The 27,572-nt window shown below is 65.7% G+C and overlaps 4 protein-coding genes across 4 annotated transcripts in view; all 4 read left to right on the plus strand.

The window, feature by feature from the left end:
* CHLRE_17g697550v5 (uncharacterized protein) overlaps positions 1 to 3,025 on the plus strand; it is a 3,825-nt gene extending 800 nt beyond the window's left edge. Inside the window, exons 3-8 of the mRNA XM_043071848.1 lie at positions 82 to 157; positions 272 to 553; positions 735 to 837; positions 996 to 1,206; positions 1,358 to 1,730; positions 1,943 to 3,025. Of these exons, the coding sequence (XP_042914307.1) occupies positions 82 to 157; positions 272 to 553; positions 735 to 837; positions 996 to 1,206; positions 1,358 to 1,730; positions 1,943 to 2,503 (1,606 nt within the window). The 3' untranslated portion in view covers positions 2,504 to 3,025. The remainder of the gene's footprint in view (positions 1 to 81; positions 158 to 271; positions 554 to 734; positions 838 to 995; positions 1,207 to 1,357; positions 1,731 to 1,942) is intronic.
* Positions 3,026 to 6,670: 3,645 nt separating this feature from the next.
* On the plus strand, positions 6,671 to 10,582 carry CHLRE_17g697600v5 (uncharacterized protein). Its single transcript, XM_043071849.1, has 4 exons — positions 6,671 to 8,758; positions 9,034 to 9,326; positions 9,596 to 9,932; positions 10,114 to 10,582. The coding sequence occupies exons 1-4, from the start codon at positions 6,977 to 6,979 to the stop codon at positions 10,498 to 10,500; spliced, it is 2,799 nt and encodes a 932-aa protein (XP_042914308.1). The 5' UTR covers positions 6,671 to 6,976; the 3' UTR covers positions 10,501 to 10,582.
* Positions 10,583 to 10,730: 148 nt separating this feature from the next.
* Positions 10,731 to 14,542, plus strand: CHLRE_17g697624v5 (uncharacterized protein). The gene is made up of 7 exons (XM_043071850.1): positions 10,731 to 10,935; positions 11,050 to 11,128; positions 11,336 to 11,447; positions 11,749 to 11,826; positions 12,793 to 12,924; positions 13,272 to 13,373; positions 13,662 to 14,542. The coding sequence occupies exons 2-7, from the start codon at positions 11,118 to 11,120 to the stop codon at positions 13,806 to 13,808; spliced, it is 582 nt and encodes a 193-aa protein (XP_042914309.1). The 5' UTR covers positions 10,731 to 10,935; positions 11,050 to 11,117; the 3' UTR covers positions 13,809 to 14,542.
* An 845-nt stretch (positions 14,543 to 15,387) lies between these two features.
* On the plus strand, positions 15,388 to 27,499 carry CHLRE_17g697650v5 (uncharacterized protein). Its single transcript, XM_043071851.1, has 25 exons — positions 15,388 to 15,531; positions 15,637 to 15,703; positions 16,165 to 16,234; positions 16,554 to 16,643; positions 17,016 to 17,096; positions 17,430 to 17,530; positions 17,769 to 17,830; positions 18,343 to 18,475; positions 18,893 to 19,036; positions 19,276 to 19,401; positions 19,816 to 19,851; positions 20,092 to 20,179; positions 20,520 to 20,602; positions 21,030 to 21,146; positions 21,573 to 21,693; positions 22,001 to 22,078; positions 22,436 to 22,528; positions 23,006 to 23,106; positions 23,426 to 23,496; positions 23,767 to 23,883; positions 24,253 to 24,449; positions 25,597 to 25,689; positions 26,059 to 26,162; positions 26,437 to 26,571; positions 26,917 to 27,499. Exons 1-25 carry the CDS (start codon positions 15,455 to 15,457, stop codon positions 27,049 to 27,051), a joined length of 2,520 nt encoding a protein of 839 aa, XP_042914310.1. The 5' UTR covers positions 15,388 to 15,454; the 3' UTR covers positions 27,052 to 27,499.
* The last annotated feature ends 73 nt before the right edge of the window (positions 27,500 to 27,572 follow it).

The following is a 27,572-nucleotide window of genomic DNA, read 5'->3' on the forward strand; positions in this document are numbered from 1 at the left end:
TGGGGGCGAAGAGGATGCACGGCACGGGCGACGGTTCCTTCAGCATGAAGCCCGCGAGACCGGCGAAGCGGGGCACGCCAGACTGGGCGCCTGGAGGGAGGGCGTCAACGCGGCCAATGTGGTCCGTGATGAGGACAACCAGGCCACCATCGAGCGGGTAGGTTGGAGTCAAGGGCAGGGCCTGCTGCATTGACACTGCTTTGCCTGCTGCTTCATTCATGTTCAATGGTAACTGACCTGCATCGCTGTCGCCCTCGCCTCACCAACGCAGGACCGTGATGAGATGGGCAACTACTGGACATACAGGGCCATCCCCACGCTGGCCCTGGGCCCTGCGTTCACCATTCTCAATGCCAACCTGTTTGGGTCCGAGGACATGCGCCTCCAGAATGCCATGGACTCCCCCAACCAGCAGGTCCTGCGGCAGGCGCGCATCAACCGCACCAAGTTCACGGTGATCGCATCGGTGGCCGGCGAGTACCAGGCTTCCAACACGCAGTGCTGGGTGCCGGTGTTCATCGCCGGCCACGCTGCCAACGCCGAGCCCATCCGGGTAGGTGTTGGGATCTGACCGCATCTTGGCCCGTCGATCGCCAAATGTGCCATGTGGGCAGCTGGCCACCTGGGTTCTGACAGTTGGTCACATGCATTGTTCTGGCCGCAACACCAATTGCAGATTGCTTGCTTGCCTATGCTGATCCATCACTTGTTCCTTCCGCACTCGTGCACTGCAGCTCATGTGCTGGTTCAGCGAGGGCAGCCACTTCAGCCAGGCGCTCGAGAGGATCGCGGACAACCGCATCACCCGCCCCATCATGTTCGTGGGCATGGTGGACGGTAAGTCACGTGCTATGCTGTGCTTCAAGATTGTGCATCATTCACGTGCATGCGGCTGACGATCGCTCTGCACAAGCCGTGATCTCTGCAAGCCCGTAGCGCTCATCATGTGTATCCAGTGCCGAGCCCAACCCCATCTCCCTTGTCGCTTGTCGCAGTGAAGCCGGGCTCCCGTGACGCCTGCATCCGTCCCTTCGAGCAGAGCGCGCCTGCCTTCGCGCCGCGGAACCACAGCGCGCAGCAGGCGCAGAGCCGCGCAATCCAGCGCCTGTCTGCGCAGCTGCCCGCGCACGTCGTCAACAACACCAGGGTGCACGCGGACCTGCACTTCCGCATGGACCTGCCCAAGAGCATCTACCGGTCCTACGTGTAAGTTGCGTGTTAGCGCGCCTGCCATACCTTTGCATTCCACACGCGCAGTACTCACACCCGTGGTTGCCTGCTTAGATTTGCGGCCACTTCAGCACTTGCCCCACAACCGCGCTCATCTATGCCCTCCAATCGGCCCTACATCCTGCAGGTGCAAGGACCCGGAGTGCCGGTGCCAGGCCGACAACGGCGTGCACCCCAGCGGGATCATCCCGCCCCCACACGAGGCGCCCGATGAGGTTGTGCAGTGCCTCAAGTGCAAGGGCGACATGGCCGACACGCTGTTCCTGCAGGCCGACGCCACCAACCTGCGCACCGGCGCCGAGTTTGAGGTGAACATGATGGCGTCCATGGCGCGCGTGCTGGTGAGCAACCCCCTGCCCACGGCCGAGTACTACTCCGTGCTCATCAACATCGTGAACCAGGCGGACGGCGGCATCGGCGCGGCGGAGGCCATGACGGACGCCACCCAGCAGCTCAGCCTGAAGTACACGGCCGGCATCAAGCTCAACGACCTGAACGAGGTGCGTACGTCTTCGATAGGCCAGGGCTGTGATGTGACTCACGAGCGCATACGTTCCTGTGGGGTATTTCTGCCTGGCTGGAAAGTGTTCACGAGGCACTTGTTGCATAGCTTTGTTCCCCTCAAATAGGCGCCTTGTCCTCATTTGATCAATCCCACACTGCCACTAAATTTCATCTCCACATGCTGCATGACACGTTGCCTGCTCCTCAGGTGATGGCCGTCTACATGCCGCCGCTGGACAACAAGCCCGCTGTGTTCGCCACCCTGCACTATGTGTACACCATGGAGGCCGCCCGCACGGACTACATCGCGGCCTCGGTGGCGGACAACGCCAACGTGCTAGGCGGCGGCGGCCCCACCGCTGGTGGCGCATACGCCGCTGGCAGCGATGCCAACGGTGGTGCCACGGCGGTCCCCACGGCGGCCGCGGCCGCTCAGCCCCAGGCCGCAATCTCCGCCAACGGCGCTGCGGCTGCTCTAGCTGACGGTGCGCCTGGCATGGTGGCGGCTGCGGCACCTGTGGCACCGGCCGTTGGTGCGGCGGCGGCGGTTGCGCGCGGAGCGGCGGCAGGTGTGCAGCACGAGGCGACGTGCTCATGCAGCCGGTGCAGCAGCCCTCGCCGGCTGCGTACGCGCCCCCTGCTGCCCTGGCGCTGGCCCAGCACGGTGGCGCCAGCGAAGTGTAGCAGCCCGTGCCTGCACCGCCGCCCCGCCGCCGGCTGTTTCAGGGCGTGGCGCCGCAGATCACCAGCAACGACGTCGAGCTGCTGAGCGGTGGCAACTCCAGCGAGCTGGCGGACAGCGGTGCCTCCGAGTGATGTGCGTGGTCTGAAGGGCTTTTCAAGCGGGGCAGTGGCATGTCATGGACGGGGCGGGCTGGTATTCAGGGTGCATTTGCCTTGGGCGTTACTAGGGACTGATTCCTTTCAAGGCGTGTGCTGCGAGTTTTGCACCTGCTTTATATTCACATGCATGTTGATGACAGATGTCTCTCGCTTTGTTCTCTACCAGTCTTGCGGCTTCCTCCATATGGGAACCCGGCATAGATCATGACGTGCTGCAGCCGTACGACAGATCTACGATCATGTGTGCTTCTGAAATTGGCACCACGCTTGGGAGCGCAGAACCTAGGTCGATCCTTGGGTGGCAGTGTCGTGTGTGGCCGTCGCATGCACCCGCTGTTACGTGTGCCAGCGACCCGTGCTGCTGTGCCTTGCCTCCGCTGTTCGGACTTGGCCTTTGCCACATGCTCTGTGTAGCGACGTGCTGCCTGCTGTGTAAACCGGTTCGGCTGTGTTGCAAGGTCCCGCCCACGTCATGCCTTTCGCTCTTCGGAACCGGCCCTGCTTCGCCTCTCCTACGCCTGCGTGTTCACTCCCGCCGCCTATGGACGCTGTACATCTTCTAAGCAGCCCTCCGTCACCTCTACTCAACAGCCCTGCCCTCATGTGCACCCTCCCTCCCTCAGCCGACATACACTCCGCTTCGCCTCCCACGCGTGCCTCCCACGTCTCTTGACTCCTTAGGGGCACGCCCCGTGGATCGCATGGCGGTCCGCTAGTGAGGTGGTGGGACTCGCTGGAGATGGCTATGATGAGGCCGGGATGCTCATGACTCACCTTGAATGTTCATCATGGCCCTAAACCCGGTCCTAAACCAAGCCCTAAAACCAGCCATAGCCTCATAATGCCTGAGCTCATCATGCCTCAGCTACAGACCGAAGAGCGACGCCGCGTGCAAGCGCAGCAAATTCTAGCCAATTACAAAGAGGCCAGACCTCGGACATACGGTCGAACCTGGACGCCAGACCAGGAGCGGCTGTTCCTCCCCTGTCCACCCCTCCGCATAGGCTGTCTGGTAGCCCCGCTCCCAGGCGAAGGCTGGCGGCTTGCTGGTGAACATGGTGATGAGGTGGTTCTATCCTGACGTGCCCCGCCGCCCACAGCCCACACATGAACGAGATGCTGACCCCCAGCTTCTTGGCTGGCAGGTCGAAAGGCTCAGGCGTATCTGAGCTCCTTGGCGCCCTGGCTGTCCCCGTCTAAAGGCTGCACCAGCTGCTGCGGCGCACGTGCTACGACACCGCTTTTACCAAGCAAGATGCAGGACGGCCTCGACGAGCCCTCATCAGGCATCCGGCATCCGCCCTCGTCAGGAGGACCGCCGGCACTCACATCTGCCCCCATGCATGGTGTTGCGACCCGCGCGTTATGCCCCTACCTGCTGTGCACTTCATGCTATACTCCTCGACATACCGCCAGGCATCGGCAAGAGCGTGTTCCTGCTGGACCGGAGCTAAGGCACGAGTCGAGCCGGGACGCCCGTGCCCGTATATGCCTGGCGATTAGGTCGGCACTGGTGACACAATGACACCTGATTGCATGTTATGACACCAGGTGCTCTTATCTTAGAAATATGCGTAGATATTCCCCACAAATCCGGCGAAATCATAGACGTTTTTCAGGGTTTGGCTGACAGGGCTCCTGGCACCCCCATTTCTACGATTTTGGGGGGTTTGGGGGGCGTATTGGGGAGTTTTTTTAGGGTTCAGTGGGGCTCAGTGGGTGATGGCCGGGTGACGGCTGGGTGATGGCTCAGTCGTAGGCTCAGTGGGACTGACTCACTCACTCTACCCTCCCGACGGTGCAGGGACGTGACGTCAACTCCGCAACCAACATCCGGCACGCGCTGGTGGAGATGCTGCTGGGGCACAAGCGACCTCGCTGCAGACTGGCGGCGGCGGCGGCGACGGCGGCGGCAGCGGCAGCGGCAGCGGCAGCGGCAGCCGGGCAGCGGCAGCAGCGGCGGCGGCAGCAGCGGGGGCGCGTGCGCGCATCTTGGTAGCGGAGGGGGCGGGAAAGGCCACGTGGAGGAGGAGAGCGCAGCGCCGCCCAAGAAGCGGCGCAAGCGCGCAGGCTGAGGAGCCGGCTGGTGTCTAGGTGGCGGTCCGCGGTGGGGCTGGCAGGGCATGCGTAGCGACATGACAAGTAGTGCGGCTGTTGACAACTGTGCTGCGTCTGGCTGCGGTTGGCTCTGCTGTGGCATCGCGACTGCTAGATAGGCACCTGGTTTGGCTATGTGCGAAACCGACCCCGGCTATGTCCGGGCGATGAGGTTGTTCGGCCTCAGACTGTGGAGGGGCTCAGCCCCTTTTCTCGTGACCGGGGAACACTTGTCAGGCCAATCTGGAGGTCCATCTACGCTGCCCGCCCCGGCCCCCCTTCTATGATACGAGCTCTGAATTACACGGAGACAGTGTAAACACTAAATTAGAGGATGGGTGCGTGGCGCCCATGGGCCCCGGGCTGAGGGCGAACGAACGCAAGGTGAGAGGCGGGAGAGTGGAACGTGCGCACGCAGCTTGCAGCCGCGGAGCGTGTGCAGCGCACTGAGGCGTGCACAGACCCGTGGCTCTGGGGATAGCGTGCAACACGACCAAGCAGACACGGCAGCGATGTTACTGCATTTACGGCGTGCGCTGGAATGCTACGGCGTGCTGCTGAGGCGTAAAGATGAGCTGCGGGCGACAGCAGCCGCACAGGCAAACTGCAACGTTGTGACACAGTGTGCGCTGCCGGGGTAACTGACATGCGAAGTTGCCGACACGAACCATGTGCCGGTTGGCGGGTCGGGGGCGGAGCCCCTATATATTTTTGGGGTGAACGAAACGGTGGCAGCTGGTTTCGGCAATTGGATGAAGCCATGTTTCGGGTTTCGGCCACTGGCGCCGCACCTGCGTTCGTAAGATACGGTACGAGCACTGCGCTGGGGGCACTCTGGGTAGTCAGACTGCTGCTGAACTAGTCAGGTGTCCAAGACTGCAAGATGGCCACCCTCCCGCATACACGTGGAGTTGTAGATGCGGAATCGGGTATTGACAAGGCAAGCCTTGGAGCTGTCAGGCAGTGCTCGTATCTTACGAAGGCAGGCGCGGCGTCAGTGCCGAAACCCGCTGCTGCCGTTTCGCTTACCCCAAAACAGTTTCACACACCCCTAGCTCATGTTTGCGGCTCAGCAGCAACATGCGCTCTCCTCTTTGCCGCTTACCCTCCTCTCTCTTTACTTGCTAGCAATGGCATCAACGTCTGGCTGGTTTAGCATTCGCATCCGCATCAGTAATTTTACACATGTCCGTAACACGCCGTAACATGCGGGACACGCACAGTATACACCGTGCTGTTGGGTCTGTGCACGCCTCAGTGCGCCACACGCTCCGCTGCTGCAAGCCGTGCGCCCACGTTCCACTCTCCCGCCTCCCCCCTTGCATTCGTCGCTTGGCCCCCAGCCCGGCGCCCCTGGGTGCCACCCACCCTTGAGCATACCTTGAAGCACGCCGTTGTATCGGTATACTGTCCATACTATACAGCCATGGCCTGGACCGGGAGGCCCTTATGAATGCGGATGTTACAGAGGGGACAGTCCCAGCACCCGAAGACGCCGAGACGTCACATGCTATCAGGGCCCAACTTGACTCCTTATGGCGCCAGAAAGAGACCGCATTCAGTAAACTGTAGCCCTGCCACGCGACACCGGCTAGGCGACCTGACATCTAACAATCGAAATCGCTCCTTGTGCAGCGAGCACCCAGGGATACGCGGCGAGTGCGATAGTGCCTTGGATGCCCCTCGCCTCGGATGCCCCCGGTCGGCTGCACAGTGACATTCCGCTGGCGAGGGTGGGCTGAAGGCTCTGCAGGTGTTTGTGTCGGGCGTGTGCCGTGTGAGCTTTGAATGTGGAACCTGGGCTTGGGACAGCCCGGCGGTTCGCGGGCTGTGGGACATCTGCACCGTGTACCATATACCGTAGATGGATAGCGAATGCACGTCTGCAAGGTGTTGGCAGAGGTCTGCTTTGCTAACCGCGGCCGTTGAGGCCGCACGCGGATGGGCCCGGCGTGTCGTTCTTACGTGCCGGGTAACTGCTGAGGTGTGTAAAGCTGTACGCCCACTTTGCACCAACTGCAATTACTAGCTGCTTTATGACTTGATGCCTTTGGCTCGAGGGTCCTGACGCGCGAGGCTGCAATTACATGTGCTGAAAGTTTGAAAATGCCCTTAAAAGGCAAAATGTCCAACTAAGAGCCTTAAGGAAAAGGAATTGGCAGGGAAGCCAATAGGAAGTATGGTCGAAAGCGACAGCTAACCCCGATGCGACTGCGGTGTCGGGGCCAGCTTCCACCACCGTGCTATAGCCCCGCTCGCGGGCCGGCTGGCGTCGCCAGCCCAGCCCGGAGGCTACTCAGGAATGACGGTAAACCCTGAAATTACTCCATATGATGAGCAGAGCGAGCCCGCCACAGGCAGACCAGCGCTGAAGTCGACCGGGCGTACTTTCAGCACCGACACCGGCGAGCTGGCGCCGCCCTGTGCCCACTCCGACCCCTCCCCCCACCAGCCCCACCCTGCGGCTCCCCTCAACTCCTCACTTGATGCCGACGCCAGCTGCCCCGGCGCGGCCGTGTGGCTTCCCGGCGTGGCTGACCGCATCATCTCCTTCCTGGCGCCCACCGACATCTGCCTGGTCATCCGCCCGCTGTGCCGCGCCCTGGCCGCGCAGTACGCCGCCCACACCACCGCGCACCTCTCACACCCCGTGCACCCCGCCATCTTCGCCGCGCACTGGGACAACGAACGGGCGCTGCGGCGCCTCGGCCTGGCCCGTCGCCAGGACCTGATCCGCCTCGCCGCGCGCTCCGGCGTGCTCCCAAACCTGCAGCTGGCGCTGCGCGTGTGCGGCCTGGCGGCGCCGCCGCCTCTGGCGCTGGCTGCGGCGGCGGCCGGCGGCCACGTGGCGGCGTGTGAGCTGCTGCACGACCTGGGCGCGCCCTTTGCGAATGCGCTCTCCGCGGCGGCGGGCGGGGGGCACCGGGTCTGCTGCGAGTGCCTGCTGGGGCGGGGGTGCGCCTGGGACGAGGCGGCGGTGCGGGCGGCGGCCAAAGGCGGGCACGTGGAGCTGATGGTGTGGCTGCTGGAGCGCACGCCACAGCCGGGGCAAGGGCAGATGCTGGGGCAGGGGCGTGGGCGGGGGCAGCAGGAGAATGGTCAGGCAGGAGAGGGGCAGAAGGGCCAGTCAGCGCACCCGTTTCGCCGGTCGGCTGCTCCTGCCAAGCGCGTGCCTGGCAGCGCCGCCACCGCCACCGCCACTGCCACTGCCACTGGCAGTAGCAGCACGGGCGGCGTGGACCCGGTGCTACTGCTGGAGGCAGTGGCGGCGGGCTGTAGCCTGCCGGAGCTGCAGCACTGGTACAGCGCCTGGTTCGGGCCGGCGGCTGCGGCGTCCACACAAACCCAAACACCATCCTCAGCATCATCAGCAGCAGCAGTACCAGGAGACGATGGACCTTCTGGATTGGGGCTGCTACTCCGTCGCGACCGCTACCCGCCGCCGCCGCCCGAGCTCCTACAACAACAGCCGCAGCCGGGCCGCGCAATGCGGGGCTGGAACCGGCCGGGCTCCGCCGCCGCCCGCCGCCGCGCCGCCAGCCCCGCCGCCCGCCAGCTGTCCCGCGCGCAGGACCACCATGAGGCCGTGTGCGGGCTGCTGGCCGCCGCCGCCGCCAGCCCCACCCCCGACTGGCAGGCCAAGGTGGCGTGGCTGCTTCGCGAGCTGTGGGCGGACGCGGCGGCAGTGCTGGCGCTGGCGTCCGGGCGGGAGCCGCCGGCGCCTGCGGAGCCGCCTGCCCCGGGGGGCGCATGGCCCGCGGCCGAGCAGCAGGTGCAGCTGCAGCGGCAGCAGCGGGAGCTGCGGGAGCGGCGGGGCAGCGCCGCTATGGGGCTGGTGGCGGAGGCCGCGGCAGGGTGTGGTGCTGCAGCCAGTGCTGCAGCCAGTGCTGCAGCCAGAGCTGCTGGTGCCGCTGGCTCGGCGTCTGCCACTTCAGGGGCGGTGGGGCGGCTGCGCTGGCTAGCGGCGCATCTGGGCCCGGAGTTTGCTCCGGACTCGCGGGCGGCCGAGGCGGCGGCGCGGGCGGGCGACGCGGCGGCGCTGTCCTACCTGCGGGGCGTGGGCGTGAGGCTGGCGGACGGGCAGGTGCGTGCGTGCGTGCGTGCTGCGGAAGCACATGGGGAGCGCTATGCATACCTTGTATGGTGAATGCGGGCTGCGGGCGGAGCGATGTGGCACGACGACACCGCGCTGTCGTCCCAACACCCCCGTGCCTCAACACACACTGCAGCTCAGCACCGCTTGCCCCCCCCCCCGGCGCCCTTGCCCTTGTTGCTGTACACCTCGGCCGCCGCTAGCCTTCCGCAACCCTAAAGCCTGGCCTTCTCACTGGCCGATCCCTGCGCCCGCCCCCGCTGCAGGTGGAGCTGCTTGCTGCGGACTCGGGCTCGGTTGCGTGTCTGCAAGTGCTTGAGGCCTGGTGGGCCAGCCAGGAGCCAGAGCGGGGCCCGGAGCTGGATGAGGTGGCGGCAGCGGTGGCGGGCCCAGGCCTAGGCCTGGGCGCGGCGGCTGCTGCTGCTGCTGCTGCTGCCGGCCCCGACGGCGGGCGCAGGGAGTCCCGGCTGCACGCCAGCACGCCGTTCCGCCTGGCGCGTCACGGCCACACGGCGGCCCTGGACTGGTACTTCGCCACCCGCGACACAGACAGCTTCAGGTGGGGAGCGGGGGCGGGGGTTGGAGGAGCTGGGTGGAGCTGGGCGGGTGTGTAGCTGTGCGGGTGTGGGGCACTGCACTGCACTGCAGGTGAGCCGGGCATGGGGAAGTGGCGGCCGAGTTCAGCCAGGGCAATGCAGGGAAGCATACGGTCTTGCGTGTCTGTCGACAGAATGCTCCTCGGAGGCTCAGCGGCTCTCGCTCTCTCCTCCTCCCCGCCCGCCGCCCCATGCTGACGCCCCAACCTCCCCCACCCGCTCGCATCCACAGCCGCTCCGGGCTGCTGCGCTGGGCGGTGCACAGCGGCCGCCTGGATACGGTGGTGTGGATCCTGAGGCGGGCGGCGCGCGGAAATGCGCCACTGCTGCCGGAGCTAGCCCAGGAGCTGGACGTCGGGGCCGCCGAGGCAGTTGGGGCTGCAAGAGCCGGTGGCAGTAGCGGGGCGGGCGGCGGCGGCGGCAGCGGCCGTACTGCCGTGCTGTTTGACGTGGGCGGCGAGATCGGCGACTGCGGCTGGCAGTTTGATGTGAAGCTGTTCGCCCAGGCGGCGGCGGCAGGCAATGTGGAGGTGCTGGGGCTGATACGGCGGCTGGCTCCGGAGCTGGGGGTGAGAGTGCAATAGTGCATGCTCGTGCCCATGAGCCCCTGACTGCGCAGTCGCATGGGCGCCTGCCTGCGACCCTGAGTGCACTCTTGCCGGGGCGCCCTTGACCCCCACCTAGCCTTCAACGTCCCCTCGCCCCCTGCAACCTTCCCCGGGTCATCCCCGCAACTTCTCCTCACTGCAGCCTGAGGCCGCACACGCCTGGTTGGAGCCTGCGCGCTCCGGCGACCTGCTCACGCTGCGAGCCCTGGGCCAGCTGGGCTGCCCCGCCGACGGCCGCGGCGACATCTTCACGCGGGCCGTGTTCGCGCACGGCATGGCGGCGCCGCTGCCGGCCCTGCGGCTGATGCTGGAGGAGGCGCGCGTGAGCGTGTGCTGGAATGACGCGGTGGCGGCGGCGGCGAGGCGGCGGGCGGATGCGTCGGAGGTCGTGGCGTGGCTGGCGGCGCAGCAGGGGCGGCCGGAGCGGGCGGGGCAGGGGGTGATTAAGGAGGAGGTGTTTTGGAAGCCGTCAGCTGGGGCGGCGCCGGCCGGGGTGCAGGCTCGCAAGCCGAGGTGTGTCGTGCAGTAGTGGTGATGGTGGTGACGTGGTGGTGACAGTGCGACGGACGTGCTTTTGCGGCGCGGCACTGGACCTAGCGATGAACTGTAGAGTGTGGGTGGGGGGTGGGGGGCGGGGTGTGTGGGGGGTGGGGTGTGTGTGTGTGTGTGTGGGGGGGGGGGGGGGGGGGGCTTCGGGTACCTGCGAGTCATGCACTTGACCGAGAGTCGACCAGGTACCTTCATGCAAGTCAATCTTTCATAGTCAACCGTATGTGTAGAAATACAAAGGACGTGTGCAAATAGGCACGAAACTATCTCGAACAGGCTCTCCCCTGTAAACCCGCACGCTGTAAGTTAAGTTTTGCAAGTCAAACATTAAGCAGTAGTATGGCAGAGCCGATGGAAGCGAGCACATCTGGAGGGCGCGCCGACGGGCGAGGCGCCGAAGAGTTCCGCAATGTTTGTAAGCCTTTGCATTACAATGAAGAATTTAAATTATCGTACTCATGTTATGACCGGTCGCGAGGTTTGTACACGACGAGCGAGCCGGCATTATGCAAACTTCCTGCTCCCGCAGTCTTCAAGACGCGAGTGCTCTCACAAGCGAAAGGCTCGGCATATGTAGAATTTGGTACATGTAAAGCCATGGTCGGCGTGTAAGTTAGGGACCCGTCCGCCGGGTGGGGTGGGAAGCGGGTTTGCACCGCGGTAGCTCACACGCGGCGCCTCCCCCCGCCCTCTCAGCCAACACGCCACCGGCTCAAGCTCTGCTTCATGTAGAGTTATTCACATACGCAGCCGGCAGACCCACCCACCCCGCGCTGCTGCTTCTGCCCCCTGTCGTTCCTTCACCGGCCCTTCAGGTTTGGTCCGCGGCAGAGCGAGGTGAAGCTGGGGTTCACGGACACGGGCCGGCTCAACTGCGAGGTGCGGTTCACGTCCTTCGCCGCGGCACGACTCAACAAAACAGAACTGGTAGGTTGGAGGGCTGAGGGCGGGTGGGTGGGTGGGCAATGACGGTGCATTCGATGGACTGCTGACTGAGGGCGGCGGTGCGGCGGGGAGCCTGCGGACCCCGAAGCAGCAGAAGCAAATGGCGGAGACTGCCGGCGTGCGCGCGCGCGCGCGCGTGCGTGCGTGTGTGTGTGCGTGTGTGTGTGTGTGTGTGTGTGTGTGTGTGTGTGTGTGTGTGTGTGTGTGTTTTTGCGTAAGTGTGTCTCAGGGAGACGTAGCGCACATGGCTCACGTCACACAACACGTGTCACACACACGACAGGGCGCCCTGGAGTCGTCTGCGGCGGCGGCGCTGCAGCAGGCGCTGGAGGCGGCGGTGCAGCTGGACAAGTTCCCCAAGGTGGGGCTGGGTGGAGGGAGGGGGCCTCCAGGGCGGGTGGGAGGGGCAGAAGTCGATTGGGGAGTCGTTTGGGGGATAGGGGTGGGGTTATGCAATAATGCAAGCCAGGACCAAAGTGCACTGGACTGCACTGCAAAGCTACTGACACATGCGGTGGAGGGTCAGGGCATATGGGGCGGGACAGAGCTTTGGGTAGCTTGTGGGCTGCTACCCGCCCTGGGCTGCTGTGTGTGCGGGAAGGCACTCGGCGGGAGCCGCGGGTCCTGGCGGGCCTGACACGAGCCAGCATCACCCGGTCCACAGACACGAGCACCTCCCGGTCACATGCCGTGCTGGGGCCGCGGCTATTCGCGCAGCCTTCACACACCCCCCCCCCCACACACACACACATGCCCCTGCACCCCGTCAATCACACGCCCATCTCCCCTCTGTGCTCCCCTCGCCCCCGCCCCCTACACCCCCTGCCTCCCTCCCCCCGGACCCCTTAGGTCTACTTCTTGCACGGCACTCTATTGCACGTAGCTAGCAGCGCGGGGATGGGTATTGTTCGCGTCATACTTGCGCCGCGCCTGACCGCCCCCTGCCTCTGCCCCACTCTGTGCATGCGCGGCGCGGTATCCGGTGCGGCGCCTGCGCTCGCGGCGCGCAGGTGAGTACAAAGCAAGTCGGGTATAGGAAAGTCCAGCGGCGGTCGCGTTGCACTCGCATCCGCATATGCATCCGAGCGCTACTGAGCTATACGTGATCGTCTTACTGACGTTACTACAATACGATCAACCTACTTAGAATAGTCGTTAGACAAAATGGGAGAGCAGCAGCAGCAGCCTTCGGCGGGTCTACGCGCTGGAGCTGGCCGCTGGACTTCACGGACATCGGTAACAACGCGTCTACGCTGCAACTGTACCTGCCTACGACTTCACTTCTTAATTAATCATGAATGTAACCCCCGGACCCCCCTCCCTGCAGTCTGTGTTCGACGTGTCTGCGGTGGTGCTGGAGGGCGGCGGCGGCGACACGGGCGCGCTGGTGTGCGGGGCCAGCCTGGCGCTGGCGGACGCGGGCGTGGAGGGGCTGGACCTGGTGCCGGGCTGCGGGGTGGTGAGTGGAGGGTGGAGTGGTGGCAGGGTGGTTGTGTGGGTGCGTGGGTGCGTGGGTGGGGGTGGAGGTGGAAAGGTGGGGGCGTACGGAGGTGGGGGTGGAGAGGTGTAGGTATGGGAAATGCAGGAGCGCGTTTGGGGTGTGTGGATGGTGGGTGTGTTGGCATGCGTGCCGGGCTCTGTCACGATGTTGATGTCGGGATCCCGCCGCCGCGCCCATTACCTGCCCTCCCCCTTCATGTCGCCACCTCACCACCTCGCCACCACACCACCGTTCGCCTGCACCTCAAACGCGATACATCCAACACCCCCCCATCGCCCCCCTGCCACACCTCTCCCCCGCCTCAGAGCAAGACGGCCGCCGGCGAGCTGCTGCTGGACCCCAGTCCCGAGGAGGCGGCGGCGGAGGAGGCGGGCCTGGTGCTGGCGGTCATGCCGCAGCTGAACGAGGTGCGCGGCGGGCGGTCGGGCGCTGAACTGCCGTCCCCACGCCCCTGCTGACCCCTGCTGGCCTCTGCTGACCTGTGCTGACGTGTGCTGGCCCTGCTGGCCTCTGCGGCGGCCGCCTGCCCCCGGTTCACCCTGTCTTGTCATGCGTCCTCGTGTCTTTGATTGGGAATGGTGGAAACAACCTCCTCTCCCCCCCTTCGCCTGCTGTCTACTTCGCTACACTTCTCTGTACCAATCCCTGCACCCCCCCCCCCTTCCCTCGCCCCCCCCCCCCCCCCGCGGCTGCAGGTGACGCTGCTGTCGGTGCGCGGGCGCTGGGCGGACAGCGAGCTGCAGGCGGGGCTGGAGCTGGCGCTGGGCGGCTGCGGCCAGCTGCGGGCCAGCATGCGGGAGTGCTTGCTGGCGGCGCTGGCGGAGCCGAGAATGCCGGCATGATGGGGCGGCGGGGAGAGGGAGGGAGCGGGAGGGAGAGGGAAGGGTGGAGGGAAGGAGGGAGGGAAGGAGGGAAGGCGAGAGGCAGGTGGGAGGGGCATGGGGTTTGGCTGCACACGTGTGCGCAATGGGGAGGGTGTCGGTGGTGGTGAGGTAAGGGGGGTTGTGGGGCTTGAGCTCTGTGTACGCGCGGTTGCGTGTGAGGGGCCGGGGCTGAGGCGCTGGGACTTGGTAGGGTCGGGCTTGTGTACGGCGCAGGGGAGCGGAGGGGCACCACAGGAGGCGGGGCCGCCCGGGCTGGCGCCCGCCGCGCTTGGCCGGCTGGGAGGCAGAAGCTAGCACCGGAGTAAGACTGGCGGTGGGCGTGGCGGCGGACAAGGGTGCGCTTCTGGCGGTGGAGGTGCAGCTGCGAGGTGCAGGCGGTGGTGGCGGTAGCGGTGGCTGTGGCGCCGTGGCGGTGGTTCGCTGTAGGGGCGTGCAGATGGCGCTGCCCGCCTCGCCTGCATGGTGGTGGTTGTGGGAGGGGGGGCCGACGACACGGCAGGTTGGAAGCAGCAACAGGCGCAAGGCTGTGGGCTTCGTGCCGCTGCAACGGCCGCTGAACTGCCGCAATGTGCGTGGGCGACAAGGCAGCTCGCTCTGCGACAGGCAATGGGGCGGCCATTGCATGCGCAGGGGCGCGCCAGCGGGTTCCTCAGCTCCTCAGAAGTTGGGCCTGTGCTTAATGAAAGCACCCCGGGGAAAAATGGTGGGGCCCAAGCCCTGCGTCCCAAACGCTCTGAGCAGCTAGGGGAAACATGCAAGACGAGTGGGTCTTGGGGCTCGTCGACACGTCGGCACAGATTGTGAAGGGAGACACAAGCCATCGGCGGTCAGGCGCATGCCCCTTACTTCGCGGCCCCGTTACAATGCTACACGACGATCGAGGGCTTCCTCCAGAGACACTTCAATAACGATGCGGCGATGTCCCAGGTCCGCGCACTTGATACGAAACGACGCCCTTCAAAGGGACTCGAGCAAACTTGCGTCACCCCCGCTGTACGCGGGTACGACACGCGTGAGCTTGCGCGCAAGCCAACTTCCTTCCATTGTAGCACAGATGGTTATGGTATGAATAACCGCTTCTAGTTCTAGCCCGCAGCTGATGCGCCGCAGGAGTCCTGCCCGGTCCTGCGACTTCTCTTCACTGACTTGCGCCGGGCTGGGTCCTACTCCAAACGACCGAGTTCTTCTTGGCCGAAATGATTTCGATCTGGCAGCATAGCGGACTGAAAACCTCCGTGCATTCCTGGACGTGTTGAACGAGGATGACAAGGAGGACCCCGTATTCATGCTCGTGTTTCGGGCGCAATAAGCGAGCGAGGGCTATCACGGCCACATGAGAGCGGGGCTGCTGAGCAACACAATATTTCGCAAGATCGGATATGTGCATGCAGTCAAAGCATCCCACAATACGCACGCAGCGGCGGTGGGCGCACACCGGCAGTGGGCAGCCCGAAGGGTTCGTGTGCGTGTCGGCGAGCCACGCTGCATGTGCTTACCTTCTGCCGAAGCTCTTCACAACAAGTGCTTCCCGCCGATTGTGCATCCACTCATTTCCCAACACGTACAACAAAGGAAGGTGGCATAGTGCAACACACTGCGTCACGATGGTTTCGGCCTCCCAAATTATAGTGCCGATAGGTGCAGCTGCAGCTTCGGTGCTTGTGGGCCTGGGAGTCGGCAGGTAAACTTGCAATTGAGCAAGTCTGCGGAACCCAGGTCGCATCGACATGCACTGCGAGATCACCTGCCGACTCGCCTTGCGCGCTTCTTTTGTCTCGGCCGTCAGGCGCACGGCTGGCGGCGTGAACCTGCGGCGGCAGCTAAATGGCAACCACAAGTGGCTGAACCGGCAGGTGCGGCCGGCCGGGTCAAGTGGGGGATGGAAGGTGGGGAGCCGGAACGTCACGCGGACCTCTCGGGGGTCGCTGTCTCAAGCCGCTGCCGCAGCAGTCCTGTGCCACTACGTCACGCGGCTGTTGCGGCTGGCACGGGCGTGTCAGAGCATTGCCGCCCGGCGCTACCCAACACAGCCCCGCAGCCTCGCGGGCCTCGCACATGTCCGGCCGCCGCCCCTGCCGCCGCCCTGCCTCTGCCTCCACCCGCCGCCCCTCTCACACACGAGCACACACGCCCGCACTAGAGCACACGGTGCACGGAACACGTATGCACACAAACACACGCACACGTACATGCAGTCGCGTTGCTGCCTCGTACACATAGTCCCTTGCGCTTATCTTTCCTTGCGCTGTGCCTCACCACCGCCCGCCTACGCACACACATGCCCGCCCGCACACACGCCTACGCCCGCACACAGGAGCGGCAGGTGGCCAGTGCGCTCATCCAGGCCGGCAAGGGCTACCTGTTCAGCAACTGGCCGCCGCCGGGTGAGCAGGGCGGGAGAGGGGGGCGGGGCGGGGCGCGGGAAGGGGCGGGGGGCAGGGTTTGTTGGCACTATTCCCATGAAGGAACCAGGGGCACGAGGGCGCATGACAGCGACATGGTGGGACCCAGGCGATGCGTATGCGTATGCGTGCGTGTGTTAGGGTGAGTGGCGCGGCGTTCAGTCGTTTGCATGTCGAGGCTAACGGAGACGGAACTGACGCCTGTCCATTTAGAGGCGGCAGGGGATCTATTGACCTCTCATGTGTGTGTGTGTGTGTGTGTGTGTGTGTGTGTGTGTGTGTGTGTGTGTGTGTCATGCAGGTGTGCATGACGCGGAGAAGCGGCGACTGCTGGCGGCGGCGGCGCGCGGCGTGGACAGCGCCGCGGCGGCAGCGGAGGCGGACCGGCTGGGTGCGTGTGACCGGGGGTGCTTGAGTGGGTGGGTGGGGTGGCGGGGTGCAGGTGTGTGTGGAGCGGTGGGAGGGATGCAGGTGTGAGATGGTATGTGGTGGACGTGACGACGAGGTGTGGGTGTGGGTGCGTGTCCCAGGGGCTGAGGGGGCAGGGCGGCAGCGAGAGTGGCAGGCAGATAGGGGGAGGTTGGGGGGGGGGGGGGGGGCAGAGCGGCACAGCAGGGCCCATTGCACATGGCTTGGGCACCGCAGCAGGGGATCAGGCGGCAGGCGTCTTCGGACAAGCAGCCGCGGGTGTTGCGTGCTTACCCCCCACACGCGCTCACACGCCCCCACCGCCCCGGCACCTCCTCCTGCTTCTCTGTCGCAGCTGTGCTGGTGCCGCCGGCCGCGCCGCAGGAGCCGCGGGTCATCGAGGCGCACGGCGACAGCCGAACCGACAAGTACTACTGTGAGCGGCAGCGGGGGGGGTGATGTGGCGGTTAGTGGTGGTGGTGGGGCGCATGGATGGACGTAACGTTCTCCGGAATTGGGACGTGGCTGGGTGGCTGCGCTCCACACGTACACACAGACCTCGCCACTTCACTAGGCCCGGGCTTGGTCCCCGTCCCCTCCCCCCTGGCTGGTAACGCATCATGTTCCGCAAGATGGTCTACCGTCTACCACTTCCTTAACTAATTATGGATGTAACCCCTCTGGCTACGACTTCACTTCGTAAACTTAATGCATGTAACCCCCCGACTGCCCCCCCCCCACTAACTCATCATGAATGTAACCCTCCCAGGGCTGCGTGATGACGAGCGCAAGGCGCCCGCGGTGCTGTCGCACCTGAACGCCGAGAACGCCTACATGCGTGCGGTCATGGCGGACACCGAGGAGCTGCAGGTGGGGGGCGGGGGGGGGGGCGGGGGGCGGGGTATGGGGGTACGGGAGGAGGGGTGGTGTGAGCCAGTTCCATGAGGCCGCAGGGCGTGGCCTCCCCTGTGCTGGCCTCTCACAAACACACACGCCCCCTGGCCATCCCCCTACACCTGATGTCTTCTTCGCTAAACTTCTCTGTATCAATCCTTGCAACCACCCCCCATCACACTCACACACACGCACACACACCCCTACCTCCCAGGAGTCGCTGTACCTGGAGATGCGGGCGCGCATCAAGGAGGACGACACGCAGGTGCCCGCGCGGTGAGTGGGGGCGGTGTGGGTGCAGGGGTGGGGGGGAGGGGGGTTGGGTGCAGGCGGGGTGGGTGCAGGCGGGGTGGGGTGGGTGGGTGCAGGCGGGGTGGGTGGGTGGGTGGGTGGGTGGGTGAGGGGTGGGCCGCCAAGAGCGCAGGGTGTGCCGGGGGCAGGGGTTTGTAAAGGGGCAGGGGGGGGCGGGGCGGGGTAGAAGACACAGTACAAAGTGCAGCAGTGGTGCGGGATGTCGGGGGGGGGCAGTCCTGAGCTGTGGGTGCGTGCCTTGGCAGGTCATGTGCCTGCCTTGCGCCCCGAAGCCGCCATGCTGCCACAGCCTGCTGCCCCCCGCCAAACCTACCGGTATTCCTCTCAAGCGCATTCCACCCCGCCCCCATGTCAAAGCAAAGGCCACGCTCTCCTCCTCACTCGTTTTGCATGGGGTGCGGTTTGGTTCTGGGGTGGTACCGCTATCTAGCAACCCCTCTGTCCCCTCCATCCCCCCTCCACCCCCGCGCACACAGCTACCAGGGCTACTACTACTACACGCGGCAGGAGACGGGCCAGCAGTACGGACTGCACTGCCGCCGCCGGGTGCCGGCCGCGGCGGCGGCGCCCCGCGAGACGGACGTGCTGGACGAGGCGGAGCCGGAGGAGGTGCGGGGGCGGAGGGGGGTGGAGGGGGTGGGTGGTGGAGTGGGGGTGGTGGCGTGGGGTGGTGGGGGTGGCGTGGTGGGGGATGGCGTGTCGTCGCTGCCTGGCTTTGGTTTAGTTTGGGCTGGTATTTACAACGCCCCTTTCAGCAGTTCCATGTTCCATACAAACCGTTCGCATGAATGGCTGCCCCCTCTACATGTTTTATGCATTCACCCAGCTGTCCGCGGACGGCTACCCCTCCCCCCTCCGCTTACTTAGTCTGGCTTGTTACGTGATATCATGCGCCCTCGTGTCTCTGATTTGTTTTTGGAATGGCGACAAATATCCACCTCACACACACACACACACACACACACACACATCTTCCATCTCCCCTTGCTCCTCCTCCGCTCCCTCCCCCGCCCCCCCCCCCTGCAGGTGCTGCTGGATGAGAACGCGCGCAAGGCCAGCCTGGGCGTGTCCTACTACTCGGTGTCGGGCTGCGAGACCAGCCCCGACCAGCGCCTGTACGCCTGGGCCGAGGACACCGTGGGCGGAGAGAAGTACACCCTGCACGTCAAGGTGGGGTTGGGGGGAGGGAGGGAGGGGGGGAGGGAGGGAGGGTTTGCTGCGGGCGTACACGGGGGAAAGGGTGTGTGTCGGCATCTGTGTGTGCGCGTATGTAGGTGTGCGTGAAATGGCGTACCGTATGTGCGTGTGTGAGCCCCCTCCACTCCCTTACCTCCCTTGCCTACCCGCCGGCGGTCCCTCCCCTCCCCCCCACTTTCTTAACTAATCATGAATGTAACCCCCCTCTCCAGGACCTGAGCACGGGCGCCGAGCTCACGCGCGGCGGCATCCCGGGCATGAGCGGCAACTTCGAGTGGGCGGCGGACAACGCCACCCTGTTCTACGTGGTCAAGGACCACCTGGACCGGCCCTACAAGGTGGGGGGGGGGTGGAGAGCGGGGCTTGTAGGGGGGAGCGGGCGGAGGGACGGTAGGTGACAAGAGCCCAGCCAGTGGAGCCCAAGGTGGAGCAGGCTCCGATTGTCAAAGGGTCGTTTCCCAGTGTAGGGGAGGGAGGGGGGAGGGCTGGGAGGAGGGCCTGGGATCAGGGAGGAGCAGGTGAGCGGGTTGTGGTCCGGCGTGTGCGGCGTGTGGCGCCCAAAGTGAGGACGGGGACGGAGTGCAGCACAACCGACTACCCTTAGCGCCTGTGTTCCGCACGCGCCAGCCACTGCTGCTGCCGTCACTGCTGCTGCTGCCATCATTGCTGCTGCCACTGCTGCCACTACTGCCACTACTGCCACTGCTACTGCCGCTGCTGCCACTACTGCCACTGCGACTGCCGCTGCACAGGTGCTCCGCCACAAGATCGGCACCAACCCCACCCAGGTGGGCGTGTGCGCGTGTGCCCGTGCGTGCCTGTGTGTATGTGTGTGCTTGAGAGCACGAAGAAAAATAAGCGCAAAGACTGAGTATGCGATGCATCTATGCGATGTTGGGCTGTGTGCGTGCGTGTGCTCTACCAACCCTGCCCCCCCTCTCATGTGTGCCCACCCACCGCCCCGCCCTCAACACACCCGCCCTCAACACACCCGCCCCCCTCCCCTCCCCCGCCCGCCCCCCTCACAGGACGTGGTGGTGTTCGAGGAGGCGGACGAGGCCTTCTACGTGGGCGTGGGCAAGAGCCGCTCAGAGAAGATCATCTACATCAGCAGCGGTGAGGCGGGGGGAGGGGAGGCGAGGGGGAAGGGGGTTTGCCACTGGGGGATTGCCGTGTGTGTCCAATCCCAACAAGAAACCCCACCCTGGCCCCAACCCCCTGTGCGCCGCCCCGCCCAGCAGCCAGCCCTATGCACACACGCCCCCTCCCCTCTCCCACGACAACGGTTGCTGTTCCCTAAGATTGTCTTCCGTCTACCACTTACTTAACTGCTTGTGAATGTAGCACACACACACACACACGCACACACACACACACACACACACACACACACACACACACACACACACGCCCCGCCCCCGCCCCTCCCCCCCACACACACACGCACGCGCTGCAGGCTCGGCAGTGACCAGCGAGAGCCGCTACCTGCGCGCGGACACACCCGAGGGCGAGTTCCGCGTGGTGCTGCCGCGGGTGCAGGTGGGTGGGTGGGGGCTCGTGTGTGTTCGTGTGTGTGTGGGGTGGGAGGGTGAAGATGCCCGAGCCCAATGCGCAAGTCCCATCATCGTTAGAAAGCCCAGGGGGGTGGGAGGGTGGGTAGGCAGCTTCGGCACGCCTCCGACGTCCGTGCATCCAACCTCTGCCTGCCTGCCTGCCTGGCCCCAGCCCTGGGTGCCGTTGTATGATACGGGTCTGGGAGTGGGTCTGGGACTGGGACTGCGCCGTTGCGACACCGCCACCAGTTGGGCCGCCGCCACGCTGTGCCTGGACTCCCCGCCCCCGCTGATCCCCCAAGACTGCCCTCCCCTCCCCTCTCCCCACCCTCTCCTCCCCCTTCCCATGGTATCATCTACCACTTGCTTATCTGCTCATGGCTGTAACCCCTCCTCCCTTCCTTCCCTGCCAGGACACGGAGTACAGTGTGGCGGACCGCGGAGACTGGCTGTTCATCACCCTGCGCGACCCCGCCCGACCCAACAGCGAGCTGCTGCTGGCGCCGCTGGCGGACCCCTCCAAGGCGGAGGTGCGCGGCAAGGGGGGGGGGGGCGGAGGGGGGGCAGGCCGGGATGTGTGGAAGCAATTACATACACACACACGCATACACACACGCCCTTGCAGTTTGCACCCAGAGGCAGTCAGGGGCTCGCCCGGGCGCGCGCACCGACGTTGCGGTGGTCCCTTGCCGGGCCACACACGCCCCCGCTCTCTGCCGCCCCTGCCCCAACCCCCCAACCCCCCAACCCCCCAACCCCCCCCCACACACACACACGCGACAAGGCTAGCCGCCGCTACCCGCCTGTGTGCACCCGCTGTGGCCCGCGCCGTACCCTCACCCCACCAGTCTTCAGTGCATCCTGTAGCGCTTTTCCATAACATCCTTGCAACCCACAACCCCCCTACCGCCCGAATTAGTCATGAACGGCCACCCCCCCCCACCCCCCACCCCCAGGTGCTCATCCCGCACAGCCGCGATGTGAAGCTGGACGGCGTGAGTGTGGGTGCCGACTACCTGGTGGCCTGCAGCCGCCGCGGAGGGCTGGAGCGGGCCGCAGTGCACAAGCTGCCGCCGGGTGGGGAGGGGGAGAGGGAGGCAGGGGGGCGGGGGGGGGGGGAGGGAGGGAGGGAAGGGGGCGGAGAGCGGGGAGGGGTGAGAGGGGCACGTGGGGCCCCTCCGGTGGGGGCACGCGGGGGACAGGGGCGGGAGGCATGACGGCATGGGGAGGGGGTGCTGGCGGGCAGGCTGGGTGTGTCCAGGGGTTTGTGTGGCGTGCTGGTGCCGTGCCCCCCGGCCCCGTGCCCCCCGGCCCCGTGCCCCGTGTGCCGCCCCCTCACTGCCGCCCCTCACTGCCGCCCCTCACTACCGCTGCCTCCCCTCAGGCCTGGGTCGGCCCGTGGGGCCCCTGGGGGAGGGCGAGGAGATCAAGTTTGAGGAGCCGGCATACAGCCTGAGCGCGTGTGAGTGGGGGGCACGAATGTTTGGGGGTGCGGGTGTGGGTGCGAGTGCGAGTGCGAGGTGGTCCCAGCGGTAGGGATGTGGGTTGGGGGCGGGGAAGGCGACTCCTGGTGGCTGGGTGCAGCTGCTGAGCTTGTGGACAAGTGCAAGTGCGTGTGCGTGTGCATACTTCGTGTTGCTCTGTCCCCCTGTCACCCCTGCCGCCCACGCCTGCCGCCCCTGCCCTCCCCCTCCCTGCCCCCATCCCCAGTTCCTGACCCAGCCCCTCTACCCTTGTCCATCCATCCCTCTCCCCCACCCTCCCCTCCCCCTCCCCGCCTTCACGTCTCCCTCCCCTCTCCCTCCCCTCTGCCGCACAGACCTGACTGGCGACTTCGACTCCCCCATCCTGCGCATGAGCTACACCTCCCTCACCACACCCGCCACTGTCATCGACATGCACCTGGGCACGGGTACGCGGGCAGCAGGGGGGGTGGGGGCGGCAGCAGGGGGGGGGGGGTTCGGCAGCAGGGGGGGGGGGCAGGATGGTTGGGTGTGCCGGTGGGTGCGGCAGGGGGGTGGGGGCCAGGATGGTTGAGTGAGGCACGGGGGTGTCGGGAGCGAAGGAGGGGGGGCGGGGGACGCAGGTTGTGGCGGCGCGGGGTTCGGGGCGGGCGGGGCACGTTCGAGGCTGTCAGTTCGGGAGGGGGTGGGAGCGGGCCGCGCCGTACGGGGCCACACGGGCGCTCGTGGAGGACACATGGAGGACACATGGAGGACACACGCACGCGCCCGGCGAGCCGTGTCAACCCCCTCCTCCTCCTGACGCGCACCCGGGTGGGCTGGACCAGTGGACACCGTCAGTCATCGGCACGCGCACCCCTGCGCCTGCTGTCTGCCTCGCAACACTCTGTTGTACCAATGATGCAACCCCACCCCACCCCCTGCAGGCAAGCGCTGTGAGAAGAAGGTGGCGCCGGTGCTGGGCGGCTTTGACAAGTCGCGCTACGTCACACAGCGCCTGTGGGCCACAGCGCCAGACGGCGTCAAGGTGGGCGGCGGCGGGTTTGCGTGTGTGTGTGTGTGTGTGTGTGTGTGTGTGTGTGTGTGTGTGTGTGTGTGTGTTGTGGGTGGCTGTGTGGGTGGCTGTGGGTGGCTGCGTGTTGTGTGTGGGGGGGATTGTAGATACCAGCCCAAGCGATACCAACCCCAATGGGGGCACAGGCGTGTGGTGCGTGTGGGCGCTGGCGCTGGAGCCATGCCTCATAGCCCGTGGGGATGGATGGACTCAGCACCCGCGGCTCGCTGATGCCCCCTCCCCCCCCTCCCCCCCTCCCCTGCCCCACCTGCCCCCTCCCCCCCCCCCCCAGGTGCCCATCAGCCTGGTGTACCGCAGGGGCCTGGCGCGGCTGGACGGCAGCGACCCCATGATGCTGGACGGGTGGGTGGGGTGGGGGCGTGGGGGGCGGGTGAGGAGGGAGGAGGGAGGAGAGGAGGGAGGAGGCGGGCGAGGAGGGAGGAGACGGGAGGAGACGGGGGGACATACCGGTACGTTGTGGGCACACACATCCGCTCACACATAGTTATGCCTGCGTGTTTCTTTCCCTTGTGCTCGCTGATGCACACACACTCCCGCCTCCCCAATACACCCACGCCCTGCCCTCCATCCTCCTCCGTCCTCTCCTCCCCTCTCGCCCCCCCCCCGCCGCAGCTACGGCTCCTACGAGATCTCCAACGACCCCTACTTCAGCTCCACGCGCCTGTCGCTGCTGGACCGCGGCTTCGTGTTCGCCATCGCGCACATCCGCGGAGGCGGCGAGATGGGCCGGTGAGGGGAGGGGGCTGGCGGCTGGGGGCGGGCGGCTCGTGAGGGGAGGGCGGCTCGTGAGGGGAGGGCGGGAGGGGGGTGAGCTGTGATGTGTGGAGGACGGAGTGGTGAGCTCACAGGGGGCAGGCGATGAGGGGGCTGGCAGTGGGGGCCGTCAGCGGGGCGATGAGGAGGGAGGCCCCTGGGTGTGTAGGGGCCCTGGAGCAGGCAGCGTGTAAGTGCGGAGGCGGCAGGCGGGCGCAGGGGCAATGCTCCAACCCCCTCTCCCATAAGGCTACTCCCCTTCATCCCATGGGTTCCCCCCGCCAACCCCCCTTCCCCACCACCACCATCGCCCCCCCCGCCCCCCCCACACACACACGCGCGCAGCTACTGGTACGAGGACGGCAAGCTGCAGAAGAAGGCCAACACCTTCACCGACTTTATCGCGGCGGCAGAGCACCTCATCACCAGCGCCAAGCTGGTGACGCCGCAGCGGCTGTGCATCGAGGGCCGCTCCGCGGGCGGGCTGCTCATGGGAGCGGTGCTCAACATGCGGCCCGACCTCTTCCACGCCGCCATCATTGGTGGGGGCTGGGTGCATGCGTGTGAGGGTGTATGGGGATGGACGAGGTGTTTCGGGGGAGGGGGTCTGCTTGCCCCATACCCACTTAGGGGACAGAGGACTCCAATGCAACGCGCAACCCACCTCATTCTCACCGCACTCAACCCGCCACCCTAACCCGCCACACGACCACACACACACACATGTATGAACGTCGGTGGCGGGCTAGCAACGCGGGTCGCGTTTGGAATGTGGAGGTAGTGGTGACCAGGGATCAGCGGGCGGCCTTCATCAGGGCTGCGGCGCAGATTAAACACACCGCAGGCGTGACGGTGGCCCCCTTCCTGACGCCGGAGGGGCGGGCAGCTAGGCGCGCGCGGCAAGCCCAGTTCGACAGCCTGGTGGAACGGGGTCTGCAGCCGTACTGGCGGGGCACGGACATCGTGACTGAGGAGGGGGACCGGCGCTGCGTACACCCCGTGCAGTAATGCACATGGCGGATAACTGAGAGGGGCGCGCACTGTGTGTGTTTTTAAGTCCAGCGGAAGTTAGGCTTGTTGTGAATGCAGGGCTAGGGCACAGACGGTTTTGGTTATTGATCCTCTCTCTCACTTTGTGGCTGCCCTAAGGCATATTCTGCCCTGTGGGGAAGGGAAGGTAGCTAGTGCCGGCGGGGTGCTTGTTTTGCGGTTGCTGCGGCCACGTGCCGGACTTGGACGGTACATGACTTTTTGCTAGGCGAACAAACAATGCATAGTGGCCAGCTGCCGGCTCGCAGCAGTGTTGATATAGACGGAGGTGCGGCTTCTAGGGCCAAAGCGACGTCTCACAATATAGACAGAGGTGCGGCTCTTAGGGCCAAATCAGTGTCTAAGCACAATAGATGGGAGGTGCGGCTCCTGTGGCCAAACTGACGTCTAACGCTACGCGTAGGCTTGGGAGACATGTACTGCCAGACCAATGCGCGACAAACAAGGTGCTAATGCGCCCCTGGCACTAGCAACTACGGGTTGTCCGGATACACGATCACGTGATCTGATAAACAACTGTAAACCGTTGTCACACACACACACACACACACACACACACACACACACACACACACACACACACACACACACACACACACACACACACACACACACACACACACACACACGCACGCACAGGCGTGGGCTTCGTGGACGCACTGACGACCATGCTTGACGACACCATCCCGCTCACCATCATCGAGCGCGAGGAGTGGGGCGACCCCGCTGCCGGTGAGAGCGCCGGCTGTGTGTGGGGGGGGGGCGGGTGTGTCTGTGTGTGGGCGTGCGTGTGTGGGCGTGTCGCTGTGCGCGAGTCCTCCCTTGGGGCAAGCTTGGGGCAGCCAAGGCCCCTTTCACTAGCTCCAGCCCCACCCCACCCGTCTGCGAGTCTGTGCAGCGCTGCGCCTTTGGATATCGCCTAGCCTGTCATGCCGGTAGCCCCTCGCCTCTAGTGTAGCTTGGATTTGTTTTAGTTTGGGCTGGTATTTGCAACCCCCACCCACACCCTACCCACCTATTTCCGCACACACACACACACACACACAAACACACACCCTCTACACACACACACACACACACACGCACGCGACCTGCACACAGACGCGGCGGTGTACGCCTACATGAAGAGCTACAGCCCGGTGGACAACGTGAGGGCGCAGCGCTACCCGCACATCCTGGCCATTGCCGGGCTGCACGACCCCCGCGTGAGGCTGGGGCAGAGGGAGGGAGGGACAGGGGAGGACAGGGCGTGCGTGGGGGTGGGGGTGGGGTGTGAATGGGTGGGTGGGTGGGTGGGTGCCGCGTGGGGCAAGTGCGGCCGGGTGCGCGCTGGGTGGCGCCGGGGCCAAGTGCGGCGATTGGTTTAAGTGAGGGGCCGGATGCAGGGCCATGTCTGCTTATGTCACCAGCACCCTCCAGCGCCACTCGCCCGCCCGCCACCTGCCCTACCTGCTGCTGGCGCCGCCACCGCCCACACAGGTGGGGTACTGGGAGCCGGCCAAGTTCGTGGCCAAGCTGCGTGAGCACAAGACCGACCGCAACCTGCTGCTGCTCAAGACCGAAATGGGTGCCGGGCACTTCAGCGTCACGGGCCGCTTCGAGAGGCTCAAGGAGGTGAGGGCGGGGCGGGGCGGGGGGCCAGCGGGGGTGGGGTAAGGTTATGTGCCCGAGCCCAGCGGATTCCTCCCAGGCAGGGCGGGGCGGGTCAGAGGTGTGGAGACGGGGGCGGGGGCTCGGGAGTGGGTGGGGTTAATTTAGGGAGGGGAGGGTCATGAGGAGGCGCATGTGGGGCTTGCGGCTGGAGGGAGGGGTGCTGGTGCGGTGCTTGGTACGGCGCGGGCTTACCCATGGCCCCAGGCAGTTGCTGCACACCCCTTTCCCGCTACTGCCCTCCTCACTCCTTCCTGCCCACTCCGCTCCCCCCCGCCCCTGCGCCTTGTTGTTGCGCCACGCACCCAGGTGGCCTTTGAGTTCGCCTTCCTGTTCAAGGTGCTGGGCATGATGCACACGCCCCTGGCCGACGGACCGCTGCCCGCGCCCGCACCCGCACCCGCGCCCGCGGCGCCGGATGCGGCGGCGCCCGCTGCCAAGTGAGCGCGGCGCTGAGCCAGGCGAGCGAGGAGGCCGTCTGGGGGCGGAGCGAGCGGCAGGGCGGGGACCAGGAGCAGGCGAGGGAGGTGCATGTGTGAGGCTGTCGAGTGGTGGACACTGCCGGGGTGTCTAGCTGTATGGTAGTGCGGCGCAGTGGAAGGACGTGGGCTTCATGTGGCGGTTGACTGGCGTGCGGAGAGGAGGGAACGGGTGTGCGGCTCGGGTTTGGAGTCGTGGAGTGGAGCGGAGTCGGTGGAGCGAGAGATGGCAGTAAGGCATGTGACAGAGGCGAGGCGGCCGCTTTAAGGAGGGCTCATACCAAAAAGAAACGCGCATGTCACACACGTGAGGATTTGCCCTTGGCTCCCCCTTGCTTACTTGGGCAAACCTCACGCAGCTCCGCTCAGAGTCTGGGGGTGATTTTGGGTGAATTGATTAATTCTGGACTTTGGCACCCCGGCAGGCCTGCCTCACAGTCTTGCGGTCCCCTCCACACGGTCCCCCCAGCCACAGCTTCCGCGCAT

The sequence above is a fragment of the Chlamydomonas reinhardtii genome, chromosome 17, assembly GCF_000002595.2.
Source record: "Chlamydomonas reinhardtii strain CC-503 cw92 mt+ chromosome 17, whole genome shotgun sequence".
In the NCBI taxonomy this organism is placed as follows: domain Eukaryota; kingdom Viridiplantae; phylum Chlorophyta; class Chlorophyceae; order Chlamydomonadales; family Chlamydomonadaceae; genus Chlamydomonas; species Chlamydomonas reinhardtii.

What these genes read in the sequence shown, in the direction of transcription:
- CHLRE_17g697600v5 (XM_043071849.1), top strand. Translation starts at nt 6,977, where the DNA reads ATGACGGTAAACCCTGAAATTACTCCATATGATGAGCAGAGCGAGCCC. An exon ending in CGCGACACAGACAGCTTCAG is followed by an intron (nt 9,327 to 9,595) that starts GTGGGGAGCGGG and finishes TCGCATCCACAG; the next exon opens with CCGCTCCGGGCTGCTGCGCT. An exon ending in GGCTGGCTCCGGAGCTGGGG is followed by an intron (nt 9,933 to 10,113) that starts GTGAGAGTGCAA and finishes TCCTCACTGCAG; the next exon opens with CCTGAGGCCGCACACGCCTG.
- CHLRE_17g697624v5 (XM_043071850.1), top strand. An exon ending in GACTCAACAAAACAGAACTG is followed by an intron (nt 11,448 to 11,748) that starts GTAGGTTGGAGG and finishes CACACACGACAG; the next exon opens with GGCGCCCTGGAGTCGTCTGC. An exon ending in AGCTGGACAAGTTCCCCAAG is followed by an intron (nt 11,827 to 12,792) that starts GTGGGGCTGGGT and finishes CCCTCCCTGCAG; the next exon opens with TCTGTGTTCGACGTGTCTGC.
- CHLRE_17g697650v5 (XM_043071851.1), top strand. Translation starts at nt 15,455, where the DNA reads ATGGTTTCGGCCTCCCAAATTATAGTGCCGATAGGTGCAGCTGCAGCT. An exon ending in TGGTGCTGCCGCGGGTGCAG is followed by an intron (nt 20,603 to 21,029) that starts GTGGGTGGGTGG and finishes CTTCCCTGCCAG; the next exon opens with GACACGGAGTACAGTGTGGC. An exon ending in GGAGGCGGCGAGATGGGCCG is followed by an intron (nt 23,884 to 24,252) that starts GTGAGGGGAGGG and finishes ACACGCGCGCAG; the next exon opens with CTACTGGTACGAGGACGGCA.